Below are 20,767 nucleotides of genomic sequence, written 5' to 3' on the forward strand. Positions count from 1 at the left end.
AACAAGATAGTTTAATAACATTATCAACCTCTTTATTTAAACTAGGGATTCCCAAAGAGGGCAGTTCTTGGGACACCAAGAACACCAGTTGTGGCCCAGATCTAGCTGTGACAGACTTTGCAAAGCAGCCAGCCCTGTCCCAAGAAGCACTGGTCCACATTATCACCAGGCTCTGTTACTGGCTGGTGTCTGCAGGCTGGGTTGGGAACCTGGCAGCAAGAAAGGCCATCTGACTTGCAAGGGGAGGAGAGGAGGTGACAACCCCCAAGCTTGCAAAGTAGCCCTGAGGTGGGCAAGTGTGCTGACTTTTCCTTGCAGGGAGTGGGCCAGCCCTTTTGGCCGCAATGTGTGCATGGAAAGTGTGGGGTACAGGCTGGCCACCAGGGAAGTAAGATGGTTGGCCTGTATTCCTGTGATAGGCCAGGGCTGTGGTGACTGGTGGGCTGGGGAGGAGCAGAGGGGTATGGGCTTGCACTCCCTCTGAGCCCTGCAGGGTCAGGCCTGCGTGGCTGCCCCATCCTTACCCCGCAGAAAGGGCACACTCTGTCTAGGCTGAATGTTCCCAACTCAGGCAGGGGAAAAGCCACCGGAGTTGCTGGGCTGCTGGATTTCTCAGTTCCCTACTAAAGGGGGAAGGGCACAAGTCATCTATCCTGCTTCCCTTCCACCCTGATTCTCTCAAGTTTTGCAATTTTAATTCTTGTTTAACTTTTTTTAAAAGGAGTGCACTAGGTGAGTGGAGAGGCAAAAGCCACTGGCTGCAGTGTTTTGCCACCTAGGATTGAGAATTTCCAAGCAGGCTTGATAACATGTCATGTTAGAATCTGCAAATGCATAGCTGTGCCAGAATGTATGAACAAAGGCTAAGTGGTTGTGGCCAGGTAAGCAGAGTTAAAGCTGTTAACTGATTTTATTTTTAAGGGTTTTTCTGTTTTTTTGGAGTGGGTGGAAGAGGTAAAGCAGTAAAGCACATGAGTATTAATGGATGCATTTCAAACAGTTGGATTGTTAACATCATGAAAATTCGATGGGGGAGAACTGATTTATTGTTAGTAATGCATTCTTCTTCTTTCTCTTCTTCCCCTATGAGAGTATCACATCCTCCCATTTGTCCAGTATAGATAACCCAACCAGGAATTGCAGTGATGTAACTTTTTTTATTTTAGCCATTTTTGTACCTCCTTGCTACCCAATTCAAGGTCCCCCACACAGCAAACATTAGACACGATTGGGGAGGGAAATGGCAAACTGCCCTATAAACAGTCTTCCTAGCAAACATCATCACCCCATGGGCCAGGGACTACCTTTATTTTTACCTTTTTAAATGGAACAAGACTGTAGTGATAAATTGGTTTACATAGGTCACATTTTATTTGTGAATCATTCTTATGTTTACGGTGTTAGAAGTTGTTTTGAATTTGTAGTAGACCTCATTCCAAGAAAAAGGTGTGTGTTTGCATGTGTTTTTGGGAGCAGGGTTAAACCCAAAAAAGTTTGAGAATCACTGATCTAAACCAAATACTTAGCTGAGTAACTACTTTCCTCCAATACAAAACCACTTTTGGACAAAGTCACCAAATGCAGATTAAGTACGCTAGGACTGCATGGCAATACCAGGAATCTCCAGTCCAAGAACAATCAGTTGTAGCATCAAGTACAGCTGGTGGAAAATGCACATTTTCTCTCTAATGCAGACAGAGTAGCGATCCTGAAAACAACAGATTCCCATACCTCTCTTGCCACTTCATGCCCTGCCTAGGTCTAGACTCTAGAACATGTGTCCTTAATGATTCCAGAGTCCATCAAGTTTAGAAAACAAATGTTTTGAATGTTGACTCACTTATAATATTTTCAGAGTTGCTTATTTGCCTTATACAAAAATCTCTTGAAATTAGACTCATAAGAAAGTTTTTAATTTGAAGATATTCAAATCATATAATCTGACCATTAATTTTTCTATTTACATCTTCATATGAAATTACAGTACTTGAGACTATCAAGGTATGGTACAATTTGCTCTTTCCTCATTTAGCCAAAGATGTTAACTTAACTTTTCCTTATCTTTTCTGACACTCTTTTGCACATATTTTCCCAAGGCCATTTTCTTTTTCCAGCTGGTCTCCCTTCCCTTGGCTGGGGAAAAATAACACGAAGGACATTTTCAGAGGAGAGCCTAGGATGGAGAAATAGTTAAATATTTTCTTCCTACCACTGACCTTTGCAAGCTTTCTTGCCCACATTAGTTTTGTGAAGGAGAAATAGATTAGCAACCCTAAGCATTTCACAGAAATCCTAATAATAGTATACAAAAGTATAGTCTAACTATAATATAACAAACCCTATCAGCTTTTCTGTGGGTGCAAGGGGGAAATAGATTGACATCACTGGTGGTTCTAACTGCAAGTCTATCACATGTGGCTTTTTGTTTCCACAGGACCCCAAGTTCCCAACACAACCTATACAGGATTTTTGCACAAGCATAAAAAAACCCCAGATAGAATGTTTCCAGTTTATAGATTTTTTTCGTTAATCAAGATGTCAGGCAGATACTGGTTTTTATTGTAGCAAAAGACAGTGTATCCTGCTAATGGTTTGAGTTAGCAGTTTCAATTTTTTTTTTTTGGACTAGTGACTAGTAACCACTTTGGAGACCTCTGTAATGTGTGTACTGAACCAACAAAGACTGTAGTGGGAAGACTGTCAAGTAAAGGGAGCAATTAAAAACAGAATGTCACAGATATGCAAATCATTTACGTCTTGAATAGGTTTTATTTGCTTTATTTGTACAGTGCCTTGTGGGAAAGGAACATATTTTCTGATCCCTTAAAACATCATAAATGTTTAAGTTACAGTCCAGTGGAAGGAAGTGACAAGGAAGATATCAAAATAACATTCTGCCTTCATTAAAAATAAGAAGGAATGTAAGAATTGTTGGGTTAGAGCCTGTTGTGAAACCATTTGGAAGCTAATTCTGCTTGTAGTTCCAATGTTGATTATCATACAAAGTGCCTTAAAGATCAACAGTTTTTTCGCTAGCATTAACTTTTAATGAATTTGAGCTGACTGTATGAGATAAAATCAGAGTTCACTTACACCTGATGAAGTGAGTCCTGACTCATCAAAATAGATACTAACATTAAATAAATGGTATGGCTGTCGTAGGACTTTGCTCCAGAATTGTCTGGAGTGTGCTAGAAAGATTGTTTTTCTTAACGTCATATACAAATAAATATGAGATGATCTCTTTGTAGTAGCAGAAATCAAAGTACAGGAGTTCCGGGCCTGGATCCGCATCCAGATGTCTTGACAAAACTGCTTTTTGACAATCAGATCACGTAAATCTTCCAGAGTAACCACTCCAGCAGCTTGTACCCATCTTTAAAAAAACTAACCTTGACACAGAGGCGTACCTAGGCAAACTGGAGCCCTGGGCAAAACTTGAGTTTGATGCCCCCCATGGGCGGCCATCCTCCCCCACCGTGACCAAACAATGATTTTTTCCACTAGGTCGTTTCAAAGTCACCCTCATATTATAGAACATGCCCCAACTCACAAATCTGAACACAACAATGGGCCATGCCACACAGCAGAAATAATTTTTGGAAAACATTTTCAAAATGCTTTCAAAATGTTTTATTACTGCTACGAAAACATTTTATGGTGTTGTATCCAGTCCCCCCAATTGGGGGAAACAGCATCACTTTCAATGTTATTTAAACTGGGGACCCCAGAGTCTTCCTTTAAGGTGGATTTAAAAGGAGAATCTGGGCTCCCTAGTTTAAACAAGTGATGCTGGAATCCACCCCCAAACAGCATCATTTTCAATGAATTGACTGCACTGACTAGGGAGCCCAGATTCTCCTTTTAAATCCGCCTTAAAGGGAGAATCTGGGGTCCCCAGTTTAAACAACATTGAAAGTGATGTCATTTTGGGGTGTATTCTCCCTCACCCTGAAACAGCATCACTTTCAATGTTTAAACTGGGGACCTCAGATTCTCCCTTTAAATCCATGCCGAAGGGGGTGGATTTATAATCATCATCATCATCATCATCATCATCATCATCTTTATTAGGCATTGAGAGAAAGAAAGAAAGAAAGAAAGAAAGAAAGAAAGAAAGAAAGAAAGAAAGAAAGAAAGAAAGAAAGAAAGAAAGAAAGAAAGAAAGAAAGAAAGAAAGAAAGAAAGAAGCATTGGCAGGGAGTAGATTTAAAAAGAGAATCTGGGGAAATTTAAGGGGTGCCTATTGTCAGGGGTGCAGCACCACCAAAATTTCAGAGTATATTCGTGAGACCCTACTGATGATACCACCCAGGTTTGGTGAAGTTTGATTTAGGGGGTCCAAAGTTATGGACCCTGAAAGGTGTAGCCCCATCTCCTATTAGCTCCCATTGGAAACAATGGGGCATGGGGCACTCTCTTTGGGAGTCCATAACTTTGGATTCCCTAACCCAACCCTCACCAAATCTGGGTCATATCATCAGGAGAGTCTCCCAAAAAATCTCTGAAATTTTGGTGCTGCTAGCCTAAAATCCGCTCCCCCTGCGGGCCAAAAACAGAAAAACACTGAAAATACAAAATCCCCCACAAACGAACCTGCACCACAAGGTGGCGCCCTGGGCAGCTGCCCACTTTGCCCAATGGGAGGAATGCCTCTGCCTTGACATGACAGCTGGCAGAATCTTCTTTGATTTAGGAACTGCTGAAAATGTTCTGTCACTGGACTCCATCTCTCATTACCCAAAATAACAAACCTGTACCAACTAATTCACAGGAAACTATTCCTGAGTAAACTGGACCAGATCCACCTCTGCCACCATGTAGTGGTAAAAGCCCAACTGCTTTCAGTAACCTAACCAAGTCCTCTGGGTTTAGCCAGTAAGCACATACTGCTTAAAAAGCAAAATAGAGCTTTGTTGAGAAATTTAGAAAGATGTTTAAAAGTCAACAGAATTACAGCTTGACAATAATGGGTACACAGGAAATAACAAAAACTAACTCTGGACGCACTCACTGATGTTCTACGCAGCATAGTTGTTTTTTAGGTATTGGATTGCAAAATATGAACAAAGTTCTCTTTGTAGCAAGGAGATGAGGGATTAATAACTGCTACACTGGGCATATGGTCTGGTGACCCTTTCAACCAATCCTAGGGCTGCACTGACCAAACATTCCAGACTTGGAGTGGGTTGCCCCCCCCCCAACTGAAATGAACAGTTCACCCCTCCCAACTACAAATTTCTCAGGTGCACTAAATGTTCTTCATTAGAATCGGCCTGTGAAAATATCCTTGAACTTAGGTAGTTACCAATCAACCTCCTGCATCTGGCCAAACATGCAGTTATGAGACCCAGAAGATTATTTTAGGATGGATGCTTTCTTGACACTCCTAGCCATAATTAAGAGATAGTGAATATATCCTAGGATTGAAGCTTACTTCTTGCTGCCTGTTGGCGGAGAAAATTCTCCATGGTTTGTACTGTGCCAAAGTATACCTTGGCTAAGAGTGACACAGAAGAGGGAATTTTGTTGGCAGGGGGTGTGGTGTGGAATGGACGAAATGCAATCTGGTAGCTGCTCCCAATTTCTTATCATTCTATTTACGCCAGTCCACTTTATTTTTTGAAGACAAGAAGAAAATAATTTGTATAATTCAATTACTGTGGTTTCACTGTTTTGTCTTTGTTCCATCTTATTCATAGTTAAATGTCATTTTCCTTATATGCTGCTCTACATTTTCAGCCTATGTATTTGACCATTCAAAATCTGCTTTTTGTTCTTATTCCTTACTTTGGGCTCATTGCTCCCATTTTTTTCCTAATAGACCCATTTTATTAGTCCCATCTACTAAGCTAATTCTCTACTGCTTTTTTCCCCTTCCATTGGTTGCATGATGACTTTCTGTCCTAAACCCTAGGGAAAATTTAAAAAATCAGGAGGAAGTAAAGTTTGATCTTTTTTGTGAGGATTCCTACCCATCTTTCTAATTTTGGGATGATTTTTGAAACTGTGCCTTGAAGAGGGAGGTGATGGGCAGAGTTGAGAGAACCAGGAAAAGTAGAGGCCCTTTGAGACTTCTTCATGCAGCTGTGAGGCAGGCACTGGGCTGCCTTCTTGTGTGTAAATAGAGAAACGTGAGGAGACCACACTACAGCCTCACTACACAGTTAAGAGCCCTGAGATAAGTATTCCATGTATTATGGGCCTGAATTAATGACAGGTAGTGTTGGGGAGGGCTGCTCTCAACAGTTGTTGACACCTGGTATTCACTGAGCAGAAAACAGATTTTAAAAAATCTTGGATGTGGAAGTTTACACAAAGAAAGATCATTCCTTTGACAAAAGATGGTATTGTAAAACACTTGGCAGCTTTTTTCTCATTCTTTCTTGGATGGGTGTGTGCCATTTTGCATGTAGAAAATGAGCAATGCAAAAATGTTATATACCCTTTTAAATCCATTGACTTCAGTGGACTTGGATGGGTGTAATTGGATGGGTATAATTCTTTTTTCTTTCTTTCTTAACAATAAGCCCCTTTGACTGGAGGTCAACTGCTATACAGCACAAATCATAATAACAACTACAGAATGATGATAAAAGAAAATTATGCCACTAGTAAAAGTGTGAGGTTGTCAAATTAATACTTAGCAGAAGAGTATTCATTTTTAGTTATGTTCATTGCAAGGGATTATTAGATACACTTCAGTTAGGTTTTGAAAAAAGAACACTTTAATGTTGTAAAAAGGACCTCTTTAGCAATTGTTCTCTTTCCCTCCTTAATCTGTTGGTGTTTCTTTAAAAAAATAAAATGTCCTTAATATTCTTAATATTTTCTTCACATTTGCCACAATTGTTGTGGTTGTTGTTGTGGTTGTTGGTTGTTGGTTGTTGTTGTTGTTGTTGTTGTTGTTGTTATTTAGTAAGTTTAATAGACCGCCCTACCCCCGAAGGGCTCAGGGCGGTTCACAAAACAATCAACATTTGAATACAAAAAATAGTTTCAGTTAAAACAATAGAGAAATTAAACATTAAAATTAAAGATTAAAACACTAGCAGCAGTGATCTTCCACAATTAAAATAAGTAGATGATGTCCGGCATTAACCCCCCGGGAGGGGACTGCCTGATGCTTATGTGTCGTTCTGTCCATACTCAACTGAACTGCATCATGAACTAAAATTCTTCATTGCCAATGTCCTATTTGTGTGAGCATGCTGCAAACAACAGCATCTTCAGATCCTGCTGTTCTCGGCCACTTTGAGAAACCAATAACAAAATGAAAGTGCATCACATGAGAAATTTAGTACTGATATTTTCCATGCATTTGCCTTGAGCTTCTTTAATGATTGTGCTTCTTTAATGTGCTGGCTTGAGTGGCTTTTGAAAAAAAATGCTTTAAAAACCCCCATAAGTGCTGAAGTGTCTATCTCAGGCACACTACATCAGTGACCCTGGTACAGTGAAATTGTAACTAATCAGTATCCTCTACTCTCTCAGCAGAAGAGAGGAAATGGCATAAATGAGCCAACTCCAACGAACTGAGAGCATAAAAATGCACCACAGGCAGCATTGTCTGCTTCTGCCAAGCATGGTTACGTTTCTGTAGAAGCTATAAGTTGAAACAGCTAACCAGAAGATGGGGATGTCACCAGAGTTGCCAACGTCTAGTGGGGAATCACAAATGATCTCCAGACTACACTGACACTGATCAGTTTCCTTGGAGAAAACAGCTGCTTTGGAGGGTGGATTATATCCTGCTAAGGACTGTTCCCTCCCCAAAAGAACTGTCTTAAGTGTACTTGTGGACATGGGTTTCCAGTGGAATTTTGTTAAAACTGTAAACAAGAGGACCTTGTTGCTATGCCTTAAGCTGTTTTTGATGGTAGCCCTCAGTTTTTAAAAGTGGTTTGCCATGAAACATTTTTATTCAAACCATTGAAAGCACACAAAGCACAACTAAAGCTCAATAGTGTCAACCGCTTCAATCCAAAGTACTCTTTTTATATGCTTCTGATACCTTATATGCTGTCTATATCTTTTTTTAAATTCCTACACCATAGCACCAATGAGGCATGCTGTTTGAGAAACATGAACTGACATTTCCTTAGTGAAGCAATGCTAGTGGTACAATTAGTTGAATGCTGAATTTTTCTTTGGATTTTCTTTGGAATGAGACTGAAATTGTAGTTCAGAAGACTTTTTTTTGGCGCAAACATTCCCATTACCAGGCTGTAAAAGTATTTTAACAATTAGTAATAACAGTAGTGTGTGGTGTTCTGCCTGCCTCTTTGGAAATGTGCAATAATGGTGTTTAATATTGAAATGTTGTGTAAACATGCCTTTTCAAATAATTTTTTTCCCCACTTTTGGACAGATCAGATACTGTTACGGAACCAAGCAAAAGATGCAACAACCACTGTGGGACAATATGGGCTCCTGAGAACACCATCTTTTAAGCTGATGATTACAGTCAAAAGCCAAAAGAAGTATAACAGTATAAACACCAGCTACCTTTGGAAACATGGATAGGAAGATGATGAGCCTCTTTTTCATCTGTATTGCATTGAAGTAATTCAGGTTTTGGAGTAAAAAAAAAAGAGAAACACACCAATCCAGCCATGGGAGACAATTCAAGTTTTTGGGACGGTCTGATATATGCACATCCTGTCTGTGTAAACTGGAAGTCAGAAGCGGAAGGATCTATCTACCACTTAGCCAGCATTCTGTTCGTTGTTGGATTCATGGGTGGAAGTGGGTTTTTTGGCCTCCTCTATGTCTTCTGTTTGCTTGGACTTGGTTTCCTGTGCTCTTCTGTCTGGGCATGGCTGGATGTGTGTGCAGCTGATATCTTCTCTTGGAATTTCATACTGTTTGTGATAAGCTTCATACAGTTTGTTTATGTAACCTACCAAGTTCGGAGTGTTGCCTTTGACAGAGAATTCCAGGAACTTTATAATGCTTTGTTCCAGCCCCTGGGGGTCTCACTGACTGTTTTTAGAAAGATTGTCCGTTGCTGTGATGAAGAAATTGTTGCACTGGAGAAGGAACACTGTTATGCTATGGAAGGCAAAACACCAATTGATAAGCTCTCCTTGCTTGTGTCAGGAAGGTTTGTGCTTATTCTTTACTTAACACACACACACACACACACACACACACACACACACACACACACACACACACACACACACACACACACACACACACACACACACACACACACACACACACACACACACCCCACCTTTCAGCATTTAAAAAGCAGGAAAAGAATATCCAGGAACATAAAGGGTGTTGTCTTTTCTAGGTATTATTTGTTCTTAATTAATTTGGTTACAAGAGATCTAACATTTCTATACTTTCAGCCTCTGTGTGAAATCTCTTATAGTACCAAAGATGCAAGAATTTTACTGCAACAATGAAAAGGGTTATTTTAATTATCACTTGTTCTCTACAAATTCATTCAAATGCTCAAAAGCATAAATGCTGGAGCTCATGGCAAAGTTTGTTTTCCTGAGAAGAACAGCTTTTGTCTTCTTTTAAATTAAAGAGAGAAAAATCACAAACTATAAGTACTGTTAGTAGTGTAAGCTACTGAAACTTCAGAAAATCAAGTATGAAGAGATGCAAGTGAGGGCTTTCAGAGATCAGGATTGCCTTGTGCAGTATGCATCCAAACAATTTAAAGTGCCATCTGTTCCTTCTATTCTGTGAGGCATACTCTTCGGACTCCATTGTTAAATCTCAAAGAAAAACAGCTGATTTAAATTTTAAAAATCCAGTATTACTTAGACAGTTTCTAATAAACCTGTATACCAATTTGTTACGGTAACCATAAAATTATATTAATTCCAAATATAAAGTCTTTATAACAGTGCATAAGGTACACTATGCATTCCTCAAATATTTAATATTGTTATATTTTAGTAAGCAATATAGCTTTTACAAGACAACTTAATCCTCATTATCTTAGATATTGTCATGTACACAACCTGTACATAATAACTTATTTATTTTTATGTCACACATAGCCAAAGCTCTCTGGCCAGTTTACAACAAATATAAAACAATGAAAATATTATAACTAAGAGTTTAAAATGTTCAAAATACAAAAATATTATACCCATAAAAGCCATTAAATAGTTACAAAAACATAGCGCAGAATAAATGATGAACTGATTAAACATGTCAGGCCCATAAGAGGCCAGGGACATCTTCAAAAGCTTCCTCAATGAGAGCTGTCTTAACCTGGCACTGAAAAGATGGCAAATTTGACACCAGGTGGCCTACAGCAGGGAGGTTATTTCAAAAACAGGGCCACAGCCAAAAAGGCCCTCCCTCTAGTTGCTGTCCTTCAAAACCTCAGCATTTGAAGAAAGGCCCCAGAAGCAGAGCATGGTGTCCAAGGAGATTGGTACTGGTAGAGGTGCTCTGACAAGTATTGTGGTCCAAAACTTTGTAGGATTTTATAAATTAAACCTTGAATTGGAACCCAAAGCATACATGCAGCCAATTCAAGTGAACCAGAACTGGTCTTGTATGTTCAGGCCTCTGGGTCCCAACTAGCAGTCTGGCAGCTGCATTCTGCACCAGCTACAGCCTCCAATGACAATCTCACCTAGAGTGTTCTGTAGTAATCTAATCTGGAAATTACGACAGCATAGGTTACTGAAACCAGGCTATCTCTGTGTAGGTACAAGTGGGCCATTAGTTGAAGCTGGTAAAAAGCACTTTGAGCCACTGAAGCCACCTAAGCCTTGAGTGACAAAGATAGATCAGGAGTACCTCCAAGATGCAAACTTGTTCCTACAGAAGAAGTACACCCCACCAACAGCATTTCAGTCTTGTCTGGATTGACTCCCAGTTTATTAACCCTCATCCAGTCCATTATCGAAGCCAGACACCGGTTTGCCCATGGAAGATTTTTGTAGGGAAGTGCTGATTGGAATCAACAGTGCTTCTTGTTCCTTGTGATCCTTTCTTATTTTACCTGCTCCTCTTCCTTTGCCCTGCTCCATCCAGCTAAAAGTAATTAATCATAACCAGAGGAAAGGGCTGCTGGTACTAGAGAAATAAGGAATGACAGAATATCCACTTGTGGATGACCACGACGGTGGTGCTGGTCCTTGCCCCTCCCATTGTGAAGCACAACGTAAGTACAGAAATGGTTGTGATGTCTAACAGGTCAAGATGTGTTCCACACAATTCCTTCTTTACCAATAAACATAGCTTTTTATATGTTCATAATAAAGTCACAGATTCTGCTTTAAATTATTATAAATTTCTATGTTCAGATCTCATATTAAATTAATTATTTTTAAAAATAATTTTTTTGTATCTGAAACTTTTTTAAAAATGTTTTGAGTTGTATCCACCCTGTTCTCATATCCCTCTCTGCTTCCATCAGGCTATACCTTTTGTTACCATGATAGGCTATTTAAATATATGTAAATAGATATTAATTTACATAATTCTGGATATACAATGTGTGTTTCCTGAATGCCAAATCAGCATTTTTTTAAAAAACCTATTTTTATTCATTTAATTAGAATATGTAACGCTTCTCTGTTAGGACATAAAATGCAAACCACATAAATAGTGTCCAAAAAGAAAAGAAAAATAAATAAAAATTAATTAATATAGTGACCAAAAAATGACAGAAACAGCAGTAAAAAAATCCCTAAATTTAGTCATTCGTCATTAGACCTTTAGGAGATTTGGCAGGGTAAATATGTAACAAAAAATAAATAAACCATTGTATTTCAGATTAAAAAGCAAACCAAGCAGGTCAAGAATAAAACCATTAAAAAGATGTTTATATGACAAAAGATGTGACAAAAGTCTATGGGAAAATAAGTTCTGGTGTCCTGCTCATGGCTACAGCCTCTTTTGTTACTGGTGTTCCCTTCAGTCTGCATGACGTTTTAACAAGACAGGTCCTTGCCCCAAAGAGCTCAGATTTGGGAGAGTGATGGAGGCAGAGATAGAAGAGAAAAAAAACATCATTTCCATAAGAACCCTGCTGTATCATACATTTAAGTTTTGCTTAGCTGTCATACACATTCATGGGCCACTTTTTAAAAAAGCTAGTGGTTGTCACAATATTTTTGGTAGAGAATTTAATTAATTCTGCATCTATTAAACCTATACTGCAAGATGGAGGCCTATGAGACTTGCAAGGGAAAAATCCCATCTCCGCTCTCTGCAGCAAACTCCAGGCCCTACCATCCACCTTAAGCCCAGCACACCTGGAAGCCATTCTGAGCCCACAGCAGCTTTCAGCATCCTCTGCTGTCTCAGCTGAGCCCAGAACCTCTGCTGCTGCACTGGAGAAACTGGAGCCTGTCCTGGTGTCTGCTGCCACTGCAGCCAAGCACAGAACCATTCCTGGCATCTGCTATGGCAGCAGCCAGGTCCACAGCAACTCATGGTGTCCTCACCCACGGTGGGCCCAGATTGGATTCTGCGGCAGCAGCTGTTGTCAGCTCAAACAGTGAATACATTTAATGTGGATTCTGGCATTTTAATGTATTGTTCTATACTTGAGTTATGTATTGGTTTTATTTGTATGGATTATTCTTTTGGTTCTTTTTGTAAACCTCCCAGAGCCCTTCGGGGGTGGGAGGTATGCTAAATTAAATAAATAATAATAATAATAACCTATGTATGCACAGACATTTCTTTATTTGGAGGGAATTTAATCTCCCCAATGTCTTTTTTTAACTTTTCAGATTTTTCCCACAAATCTGCAGAGTACTCAATGTTTGCAGAAAAATCTGTTCAGGATCAGTGTGGTCCCGATCCACAGATTTAGATATGGGGCCACATGTCACTATTAGATACAAAGATGTCCAGAATTTCATTAGACAATTTAGTGTCTCAGTACTATTTGTTTGCCCATATCCTTTGTCCTTCTGGCATGACAACTTACGGGTAGGGCTTCTCTTGCAGGATGAATATCTCTGACAAGTGCCTACTCATTTTTCTGTCTTGTGCCAGGGCTCTGTTTGGTCCCTTTGTATTCTGAAATATTTGTCTGAGGATTGCAAGGGAAATTCAAACTCTTAATAGAAGACATCAGCTGGAATTCTTTTCTGCCTCTTGCATCACAAACCCCATTCTTCCCACCACTAAACAGGGACTGAAAGATCTAAATTTTTAATGGATTCCTTTTGTGCATGCAGTCTATTGTGCAAGTGTGTACAATAATTGGGCCTAATGATGAAAGCTTGTGAACCATGAAAGATGCTTACTCCTAGTGAGCTTTTGCTGCACACCTGTATAAACCTTAATAATTTTTTAAAAAAACCCTTGGTGTAAAATCTTTTAGGATAGATACACAAAAATGATCTTTCTTTTTCTTTCTGAAGAAAAAATATTTCTTTTCTTGTATGTTCATATTAATGACACTACTATTCTGTTTGTTAGGATCAGAGTGACAGTAGATGGGGAATTTCTACATTATATTTTCCCGCTTCAGTTTCTGGATTCTCCTGAGTGGGATTCTCTAAGACCTACCGAAGAAGGCATTTTTCAGGTAAGAGAGACTGTTGTGTAGTTTGCATATTTCTTTGAAATAAACACCTCCCCACAATTTCAGACATTTCAGTTCTTTGAGTATTGTGTAACTTGGCAAGAGAGTGGGGAGACCTGTATCCTTTGCGGGTTATTTTAGCAATGCTCTTAAGAAAACTCAAATACTGCAATTCCCTCAAATGACTGGATAGAGTTATTCTGCGCTGAAAACTTTGAGTGAATTATGAAATTATGTAGAGACCATTACTTCTGGCTCCAGCCCTGCAACCATTGAAATCACTGTTGCCCGCAGGGAGAACCCTCAATATGGTGTTGGTATAAAAATCTGGAATGGCTTATAATGAAGATTTATGGAGTTTTCTCAGCAAAGGAAGAAAATCAAAGTCCCCCCCCCCCCAAATCCTCACCTAATTTATGACCTCTTTAGAATAATGAAATAATTTTTATTGTTGAATGAACTGGTAAAGCATTCTACAATTAATTTCTCTAAATACCTAAATAAAAAAAATAAAATATGTAGCTGTGAAAGTGTACAAGAACTGTAATGTAGCACAACTGTAATTCCATCAAGATCTTTTTAAAAGAAGCACGTTTTTGCTGAGTTGTCATGAGACATATATGCCTCTTAGCAAACAAGGTGTTGTGTATGCAGATATATTGGAGTATAAATGGGTCCCCAATGACATGGGAGTGGGGGACTTCCAAAATAATCATATTGTGATTTTTTTTTTTTGGTAGAAGAAAATGGCCTTAAAATATATAGAAGTATTAGGCTGTATCTTTGTAGTTTATTGCAAGCTGTCTTGAACCATAAGGAAAGGAGGGGTAAAAATGTTTTAATTAATAAATAAACTCAATGAAAAATTACAGGATTTTTGGGAATTTATGTTAGCTTCTGTTGAAAGTAATGCAGAGTTGTTAGGTTGGACTCAGGTGAATATCCAATTTATAAATGTGCAGATCTTCTTAGTTGGATCAGAGAAAGGAAAACTACTTTTACTTCCCTCTGAAATTTGTTTGTGAGTGCTAAACAATACTTTAGCGACAACCAAAAAGATTAGAATAACTATACAACATTAATATTTACTCCATGGCCACATTTGCCATTACCATCAGCTGAAAGAGCTATAGTAACTTCCACCTTTTCTTAAGGCCTGCACTTCAGCAAGCCTCACAGCTTACCAGTTCCTTTGGCAACATCTGTTTAATGGTGGAACCCACCTACCAACAATAAGCCTCACCATGCAAGGGCCTTTCCTGCTTTTCCAGAAACATGAGTGAAATGCCACACTGGGGAACAGTTCTCAGAAGAGCCGCACATGGCTCCCAAGCCACAGAATGAATATCATTGCTGTATGCAAATCATATTATGTTAATAACTCAAACTTACAGAATGTGAATACAAGATCAAATTTTAGGTGTCGTTTTTCCCTTTAATGTGTCTTTCAGGTAACCCTCACAGCAGAAACAGACTGTCAATACGTAGCATGGAGAAGAAAAAAATTATATTTACTCTTTGCTAAGCACCGATACATCTCACGCCTCTTTTCAATTCTAGTGGGAAGTGACATTGCTGATAAGCTATATGCTTTGAATGACAGAGTAAACCTAGGAAAAGGGTTTCGATTTGACATCCGCTTACCTAACTTCTATCACATGTCTGTTCCACAGACACCCAAAAAGCAACTGGGAGACCAGCTTCAGAACAACTCAACACAAATATTAGCAAATGTTATAAACTGCAGCTCTTCTACAAAATGAGAACATTTTTGCTTTATTAAGTCCAGAATAAAGTGCAGAAAGACATGAAGTTGATGCCGGGAACATCAATCAGAAGAGTTTATAAAAACAGCTTTAAAATAAAATATCAAATTCTTTTTCTTGGAAGAAAAACACGTAGCCAGGCTTTTTTCACTGTGTTCAGAAACAGTAGATTGCCTGTCATGATTGATTGTGCATTGCAATGCATTTCTATTGACTCCCTTCTGCTCAAGTTATTGGTTTGGGTAGGGAGGGGAGATGAATCATTACCACATAAAGCTGTATTGTAATTGTGTTGCCTTCTGAATTTTGTGTGTGTGCGTGTTTATTTTTCACCAAGCTCTTCATGTTTATTGAGCTTTCCTTGTCATCATGAATTATGCAGGCAGCTTTATAGAATAGCAAGAAGGAAACCATATTTAATCTTGACTCCCTTGTTCATAATCATAAATTTGCATTGTGGTATCTTACAGAAAATTACACTTGAAGTAGGAGCCTGCGCAAACTGTGGAAAAGGAAAGCAAACAATTTGTGTTTTTTTCATACATTTATGAAATGCTGACTTGAGACTTTTCTCAGGCTGTAACAGCAGGAGTGTACGTGAAAACACAAAGCACTAACATAATTGCTTTGACTCCATAAAGTGTACCAATCATCTTTATTACTGCGCCATATGTAACAGACCAATTGTTTCACAATTCTAACAAAGCAGGGTACCAATACTTGAGCTAGAGATAAATTACAATTTTTAGAGAGTTGAAGGTATTCTGAATGAAGGATTATTGACTATGATTTCTGCTGTTACCATCATTTTGTTGCCAAGCATACCACACGCAGAGTCATATCAAAGGTATTTGGGTTCCAATTACATTGGCCTAGCATTAGGGGGAGCCCTGAACTGGGTAGCTTCAGGCTAACCTGATCTTGTTGGATCTCAGAAGCTAAGCATGGCCGGTCTTGGTTAATATTTGGATGGGCAACTCTCCAAAGGACACCAGGTTCATGGTACGGAGGCAGGCAAGAGCAAATCAGCTTTGAAAGTCTCCTGCCTTGAAAACCCTACAAGGTTACCATAAGATGGTTGTAACTTGACAGTGTACATACACAGACTGTTAGGTGGACCTACTTCAGAAAAAATTATGGTGGTAGGATGGTTTGAATTTTTCACCTTGGAAGTATTGCTTATGAGCTGAGGAAGATATTGAAGTACTTGTTCAAGAACGTCTGTAGTCACTTTAGTTCAAGATACCATTTTCCCAAATTGTGAAAATTGGACAGCAAGATCTGGACAGTTTTGTTTTATTTTTCATTTATATATCTTATTCTGCTCCCTAATAGGGACGCAAAGCTGCTTGCCTCATTCTCCTCCATCCTCACTGTAGCCTGTGAAGTAGCATAGGCTGATGAGCCCAATGCCATTTAGCAAACTTCCATGGCAGAGAGGATTTGAACCTCACGCTCCCAGGCAGCTGGACCAAGATGGGTCAGTGCTCCTGGTGCTTTTGGATTTAACAGCTGTGTTAGATGTATTTGACTATGATTTATTGACTTACCATCATGCAGATGCTGAGATATATGGGATAGTCTTAAAGTGGCTCAGCTCCTTTCTCCAGGGTTGGGACAGGGTAGCATTAGGAGAGAGGCCCTCTCCACAATACCCTTTGGTGTGTGGTATTCCACAAGGGAAAGTCCTCTCCCCCATGTTGTTTAATATCTATATGCAACCCCTTACCCAGTTGATCCAAGGCTTCAGACTGGGTTGTCACTAGTACACTTATGACACTTCTGTATCTGTTGATGGACAGCCAGTTTGATATTTATACCTTACTTTTCTCCCTGAAGGGACCCAAAGTAGATGACAACAATAAAACAAACATCAGCAAAACAAAACTAGATTTAGTGCCTGGTTATCTGAAGGCAAAAGCTGAGGGCCATTTGCCTTTTAGCTCATGCCCTTGGACTTTCCCAACCAATATAGTCTCTGTAACAGGCAGGAGAACGCAAACACTCATCAAGACATCATAGCTGGCAAAGTTTCTCCCAGTCTCTCCCTTGGCATGTTAAGTCTGCATAGATTTTTGGAACCTAGCCAATGTTTCTGTAATACATTCATTTTATACTGTTTTTATACAAATATCAGTGAGAAAATGTTAAAATAGATTTTATAAACAGGTTCAACTTTGTAAACATCAGTTCTGTCTGAAACAACTTAATCTTGTCAGTTGTACTGAATAACATCCCACATACTGGGAGAACTGGAGGCCAGAAGGGGAAAACAGCCCAGGCACAAACATCCCTGGGTCATGTGGGGAATGAATTTTACCCTGCCCTCTGCTCCTCTCCTACCTGCATCCAGCCCTTGGCTGAACATCTCCCACCAGCTGCTGTCCCCACAACCCCCACCCCACCCAATAGTGCAGCATGATAGATTTTTGGTAAACTTTGTCAAACTGGTCTCCAACTGAGATGGAAAGGTTGAGTTTTTGTGATTTACTCTTGGCAGAGACATATTTGAAACAATGCCATTGTCTTTAGAAAAGAGACGGACTTACTGTGTAAGACAAATGCTCTCATTTCTATAACCAAGTTAGAAATACTGAAACTCGTTCAATGGTTTTCTGTATAAATGTATAAATGTAAATATACACACCAAAGAATCTGGCCATTTGAAAATCAAATAATTTGTCAAAAACACAACTATACTAAGTCCGACATTATTTTCTCCATGTGCTGGGATCCGAAATGGTATGATAGATAATCCAACCCTAGTTCATTTAACTACAGCAGGAATAATCTTCAAATTTAGAAAACCAAAGAACTCGCCATTCATTTGATTTCCTATAGTGGTTATGGTAAAACGTGATTATGGTTTCCTACAGTCATTATGGTAAAAAGAACTGTAATTAACCTGGAATAGAATGTTGAGAGTTCTGTTGTTTTAGAATGTTTATATTCTGTAAATGTGAAGAGATCAAAGCAAATATGCATAATAGCTTGAGAAAGAAAGGTTGTAAGTCAATTTTCTATACTCAGCATATTTGAACCAAGAAATCAGTTATCTCATTCAAGTGCCCCAACAAAGCAGTACCGGTATGTTTGTGATAGTTATGAACATGGCTTTTATGCCATACTCCTGCTCTTATTCAATTCTTTTATGTGTGGAATGCAAGTGAAAACTGACCTGTTTGGGAAGCTTTCCATGAAACTTTATTTTGTCATGATATCTGAATGCAGATGCCCAGACATAGTGAAATTTTTTCTTACTTAAGAATCCATATTCTGAACTGGGATGAAATTATTTTGTCAGGCATCTACATGTGGATATCATGGAAAATTAGAGTTCCCAAAGCAGGAAGTTTTAAATCATGTTCTACACATGGGAGGAGGGGGAAAGGAAGAAGCCAAATATGGCACCGACGACATGCTCATACCCAGCAAACAAATAGGTTTGCTGTGATGTTTGGATGTAGCCAAGTGTTTAGTAAGAATAGCTGTTTTTTAGAGTATCTACAGAACTTTGGTAGTAAGAAGTGTCAGCAAGTTACAGGTTTATGACTCCAGAGGGTTTTCAAGGCAAGAGACCAAAATAAGTGCCTCTGAGTATTAACCCTAGACTTCCTTGGTAGTGTCCAATTCAAGTGTTAAACAAGGCTGGCCCAGATGTGCTAGCCTGGGCCATTCAGGTCAGCCTGCAGACTTTTACAATGATGGACATGACGTACTGACACATACTGGTAGGGACAGCAAGAGCTTTCACATCTTGTGAAAGTGAGTGTCAGCAGGTTCACCCAATAATAAACTATATTAGACCATTAATTCCTCTTTATGTCACATGTGGAATGTAAATTCAGGTTCTTGAAAGTTCAACATTATAAATCCAGCACTCATAAATATGCAATAGACTCACAAACATTCACAAATATGTACACAGTTACTCCAATCTAGCTGAAGGCATATGTTGGTGGAAGCAGTTTCCATACAAACATTCCAGGTGGATGTGAATCAACTCATATGTGATACTCAAATATACAAACATTTCTCCTGAGATTGTTTTAAATGGCAAAAAACTGCAGTATGGATTGGAAGTGTTGGGGGCATTTCTCACACACTGCACTGATCAGAATCCCCATTGAATCTTTCATCCTATGAAGGGTTCATCCACCTTTATCTTCCCTTGTAGGGTGAGAAGAATCAAGAATATCCTCAATCTTAGATAAGCTTCTGATTACTTAAGGTAATAATTTATAAACCAACTGTGCCTCAAGACTCAGCTTGGATAAACCATTCACACAACTTCCCCGTATGCTTGCTCTGCAAGAATTTCAATTGACTTTAAATGAGAATATCTCCCAATTGCAAAGAAGTTAGCTATACATGTGTATTTTAGCAAACCAACGCAACACCCATCCAATTTATGGACTCTTACCATGCTATCAAATCAAAGATAGCTCTTGGCTTTGTACAGGCAAATGCCCCATATTAACTGTATTTGGTCAGGTATTCTGTCCCACTGCACCAAGTATATATCCAGCAGCTACAGGCTTAAGACAACATACCAGAGATCTTTAATGCACGGATGTTAAACTGTCATGCTAGCTACGCATGTTAAATTCTGTGCATGGGTAGCAGCTTTGTTGCAGTGAGACACTGAGAATGAGCAAAGTCACACTGAGCATAAGCAAGTTCTTTTGCCTTACTGGCGTCCTGTTTACATTAGGTCTAGCTGTGCAAATGTAATGGAAATGGTAGAAAACTGAAGTGATAGACGAAAGTTTGCCAGTTTATTCTGTAGTTGGGGGATGCTGCTTTAGAATGCCTCCCGCCAGTTACAAAATCTCTGCGAAGACTAAACTAGTACATTTGGGTGAAAGGTTTAGCACAGTCCTATGCTTCTTCTGCTTGTTGTTCTCTGAAATAGTTTTTAATATGAGATAATATTTTAAAATGTTCCAGCAGCTGATGGAAGTGAAACAATTCAGTTACCACCTAACCATGCTACTATCACATTTTGCTCATATGTAGACAAGGTCAAAACTTTCTTTCCACTTGTCGGTCTAACCTTCCTTTCTTTTACTGAACAAAACTAGGGTTGCTTGGTTCCCCCCTCCCCCCCCCACCCACAATCGGCTGCCTCACTGCAGTGGAGTCTGGGTGGTGTTGGGATGTGTGTGCAATTTTAGTGTTTGCCCTGGGTACCATTTTTTATAGCTACACCCCTGTTTAGCTGCCAATATGCCTAATATCAGATAAGGTTCCTTGAAAACACCACCATCTGCTCCTCCTTGAGGGGTTCTTCCATGATGCTACTATATATATACCTGCTATCCAGACACCTATGAAGACAAATGAATTGAGGTGGGTGAAATATAGTCACACTTTATTAAAATAAGATAAAATAATATTTTATTAGTGGTAGAAAACTGGAAAGGTTAAGATTCTCAGAAACACCAGGATTAAACAGTAGTTGCTGTTA

At 39.1% G+C, this 20,767-nt stretch overlaps 1 protein-coding gene across 5 annotated transcripts in view; it reads left to right on the plus strand.

Moving 5' to 3' along the window:
• The window catches only part of LOC125431082 (popeye domain-containing protein 3-like), a 74,669-nt gene that overhangs the window by 22,003 nt on the left and 31,899 nt on the right, over positions 1–20,767 (plus strand). For 4 of the 5 annotated variants that reach the window (XM_048493735.1, XM_048493746.1, XM_048493717.1 and 1 more), the window contains exons 2-4: positions 8,372–9,106; positions 13,426–13,534; positions 14,983–15,584. In XM_048493735.1, coding sequence (XP_048349692.1) covers positions 8,616–9,106; positions 13,426–13,534; positions 14,983–15,294 — 912 coding nt within the window. In that variant the 5' untranslated portion in view covers positions 8,372–8,615 and the 3' untranslated portion in view covers positions 15,295–15,584. Of the gene's footprint in view, positions 1–8,371; positions 9,107–13,425; positions 13,535–14,982; positions 15,585–17,047; positions 17,053–20,767 lie in introns of those variants that run through there. The other variant, XM_048493755.1, reaches the window with a different exon arrangement.

Source organism: Sphaerodactylus townsendi, linkage group LG01 (genome assembly GCF_021028975.2).
Source record: "Sphaerodactylus townsendi isolate TG3544 linkage group LG01, MPM_Stown_v2.3, whole genome shotgun sequence".
In the NCBI taxonomy this organism is placed as follows: domain Eukaryota; kingdom Metazoa; phylum Chordata; class Lepidosauria; order Squamata; family Sphaerodactylidae; genus Sphaerodactylus; species Sphaerodactylus townsendi.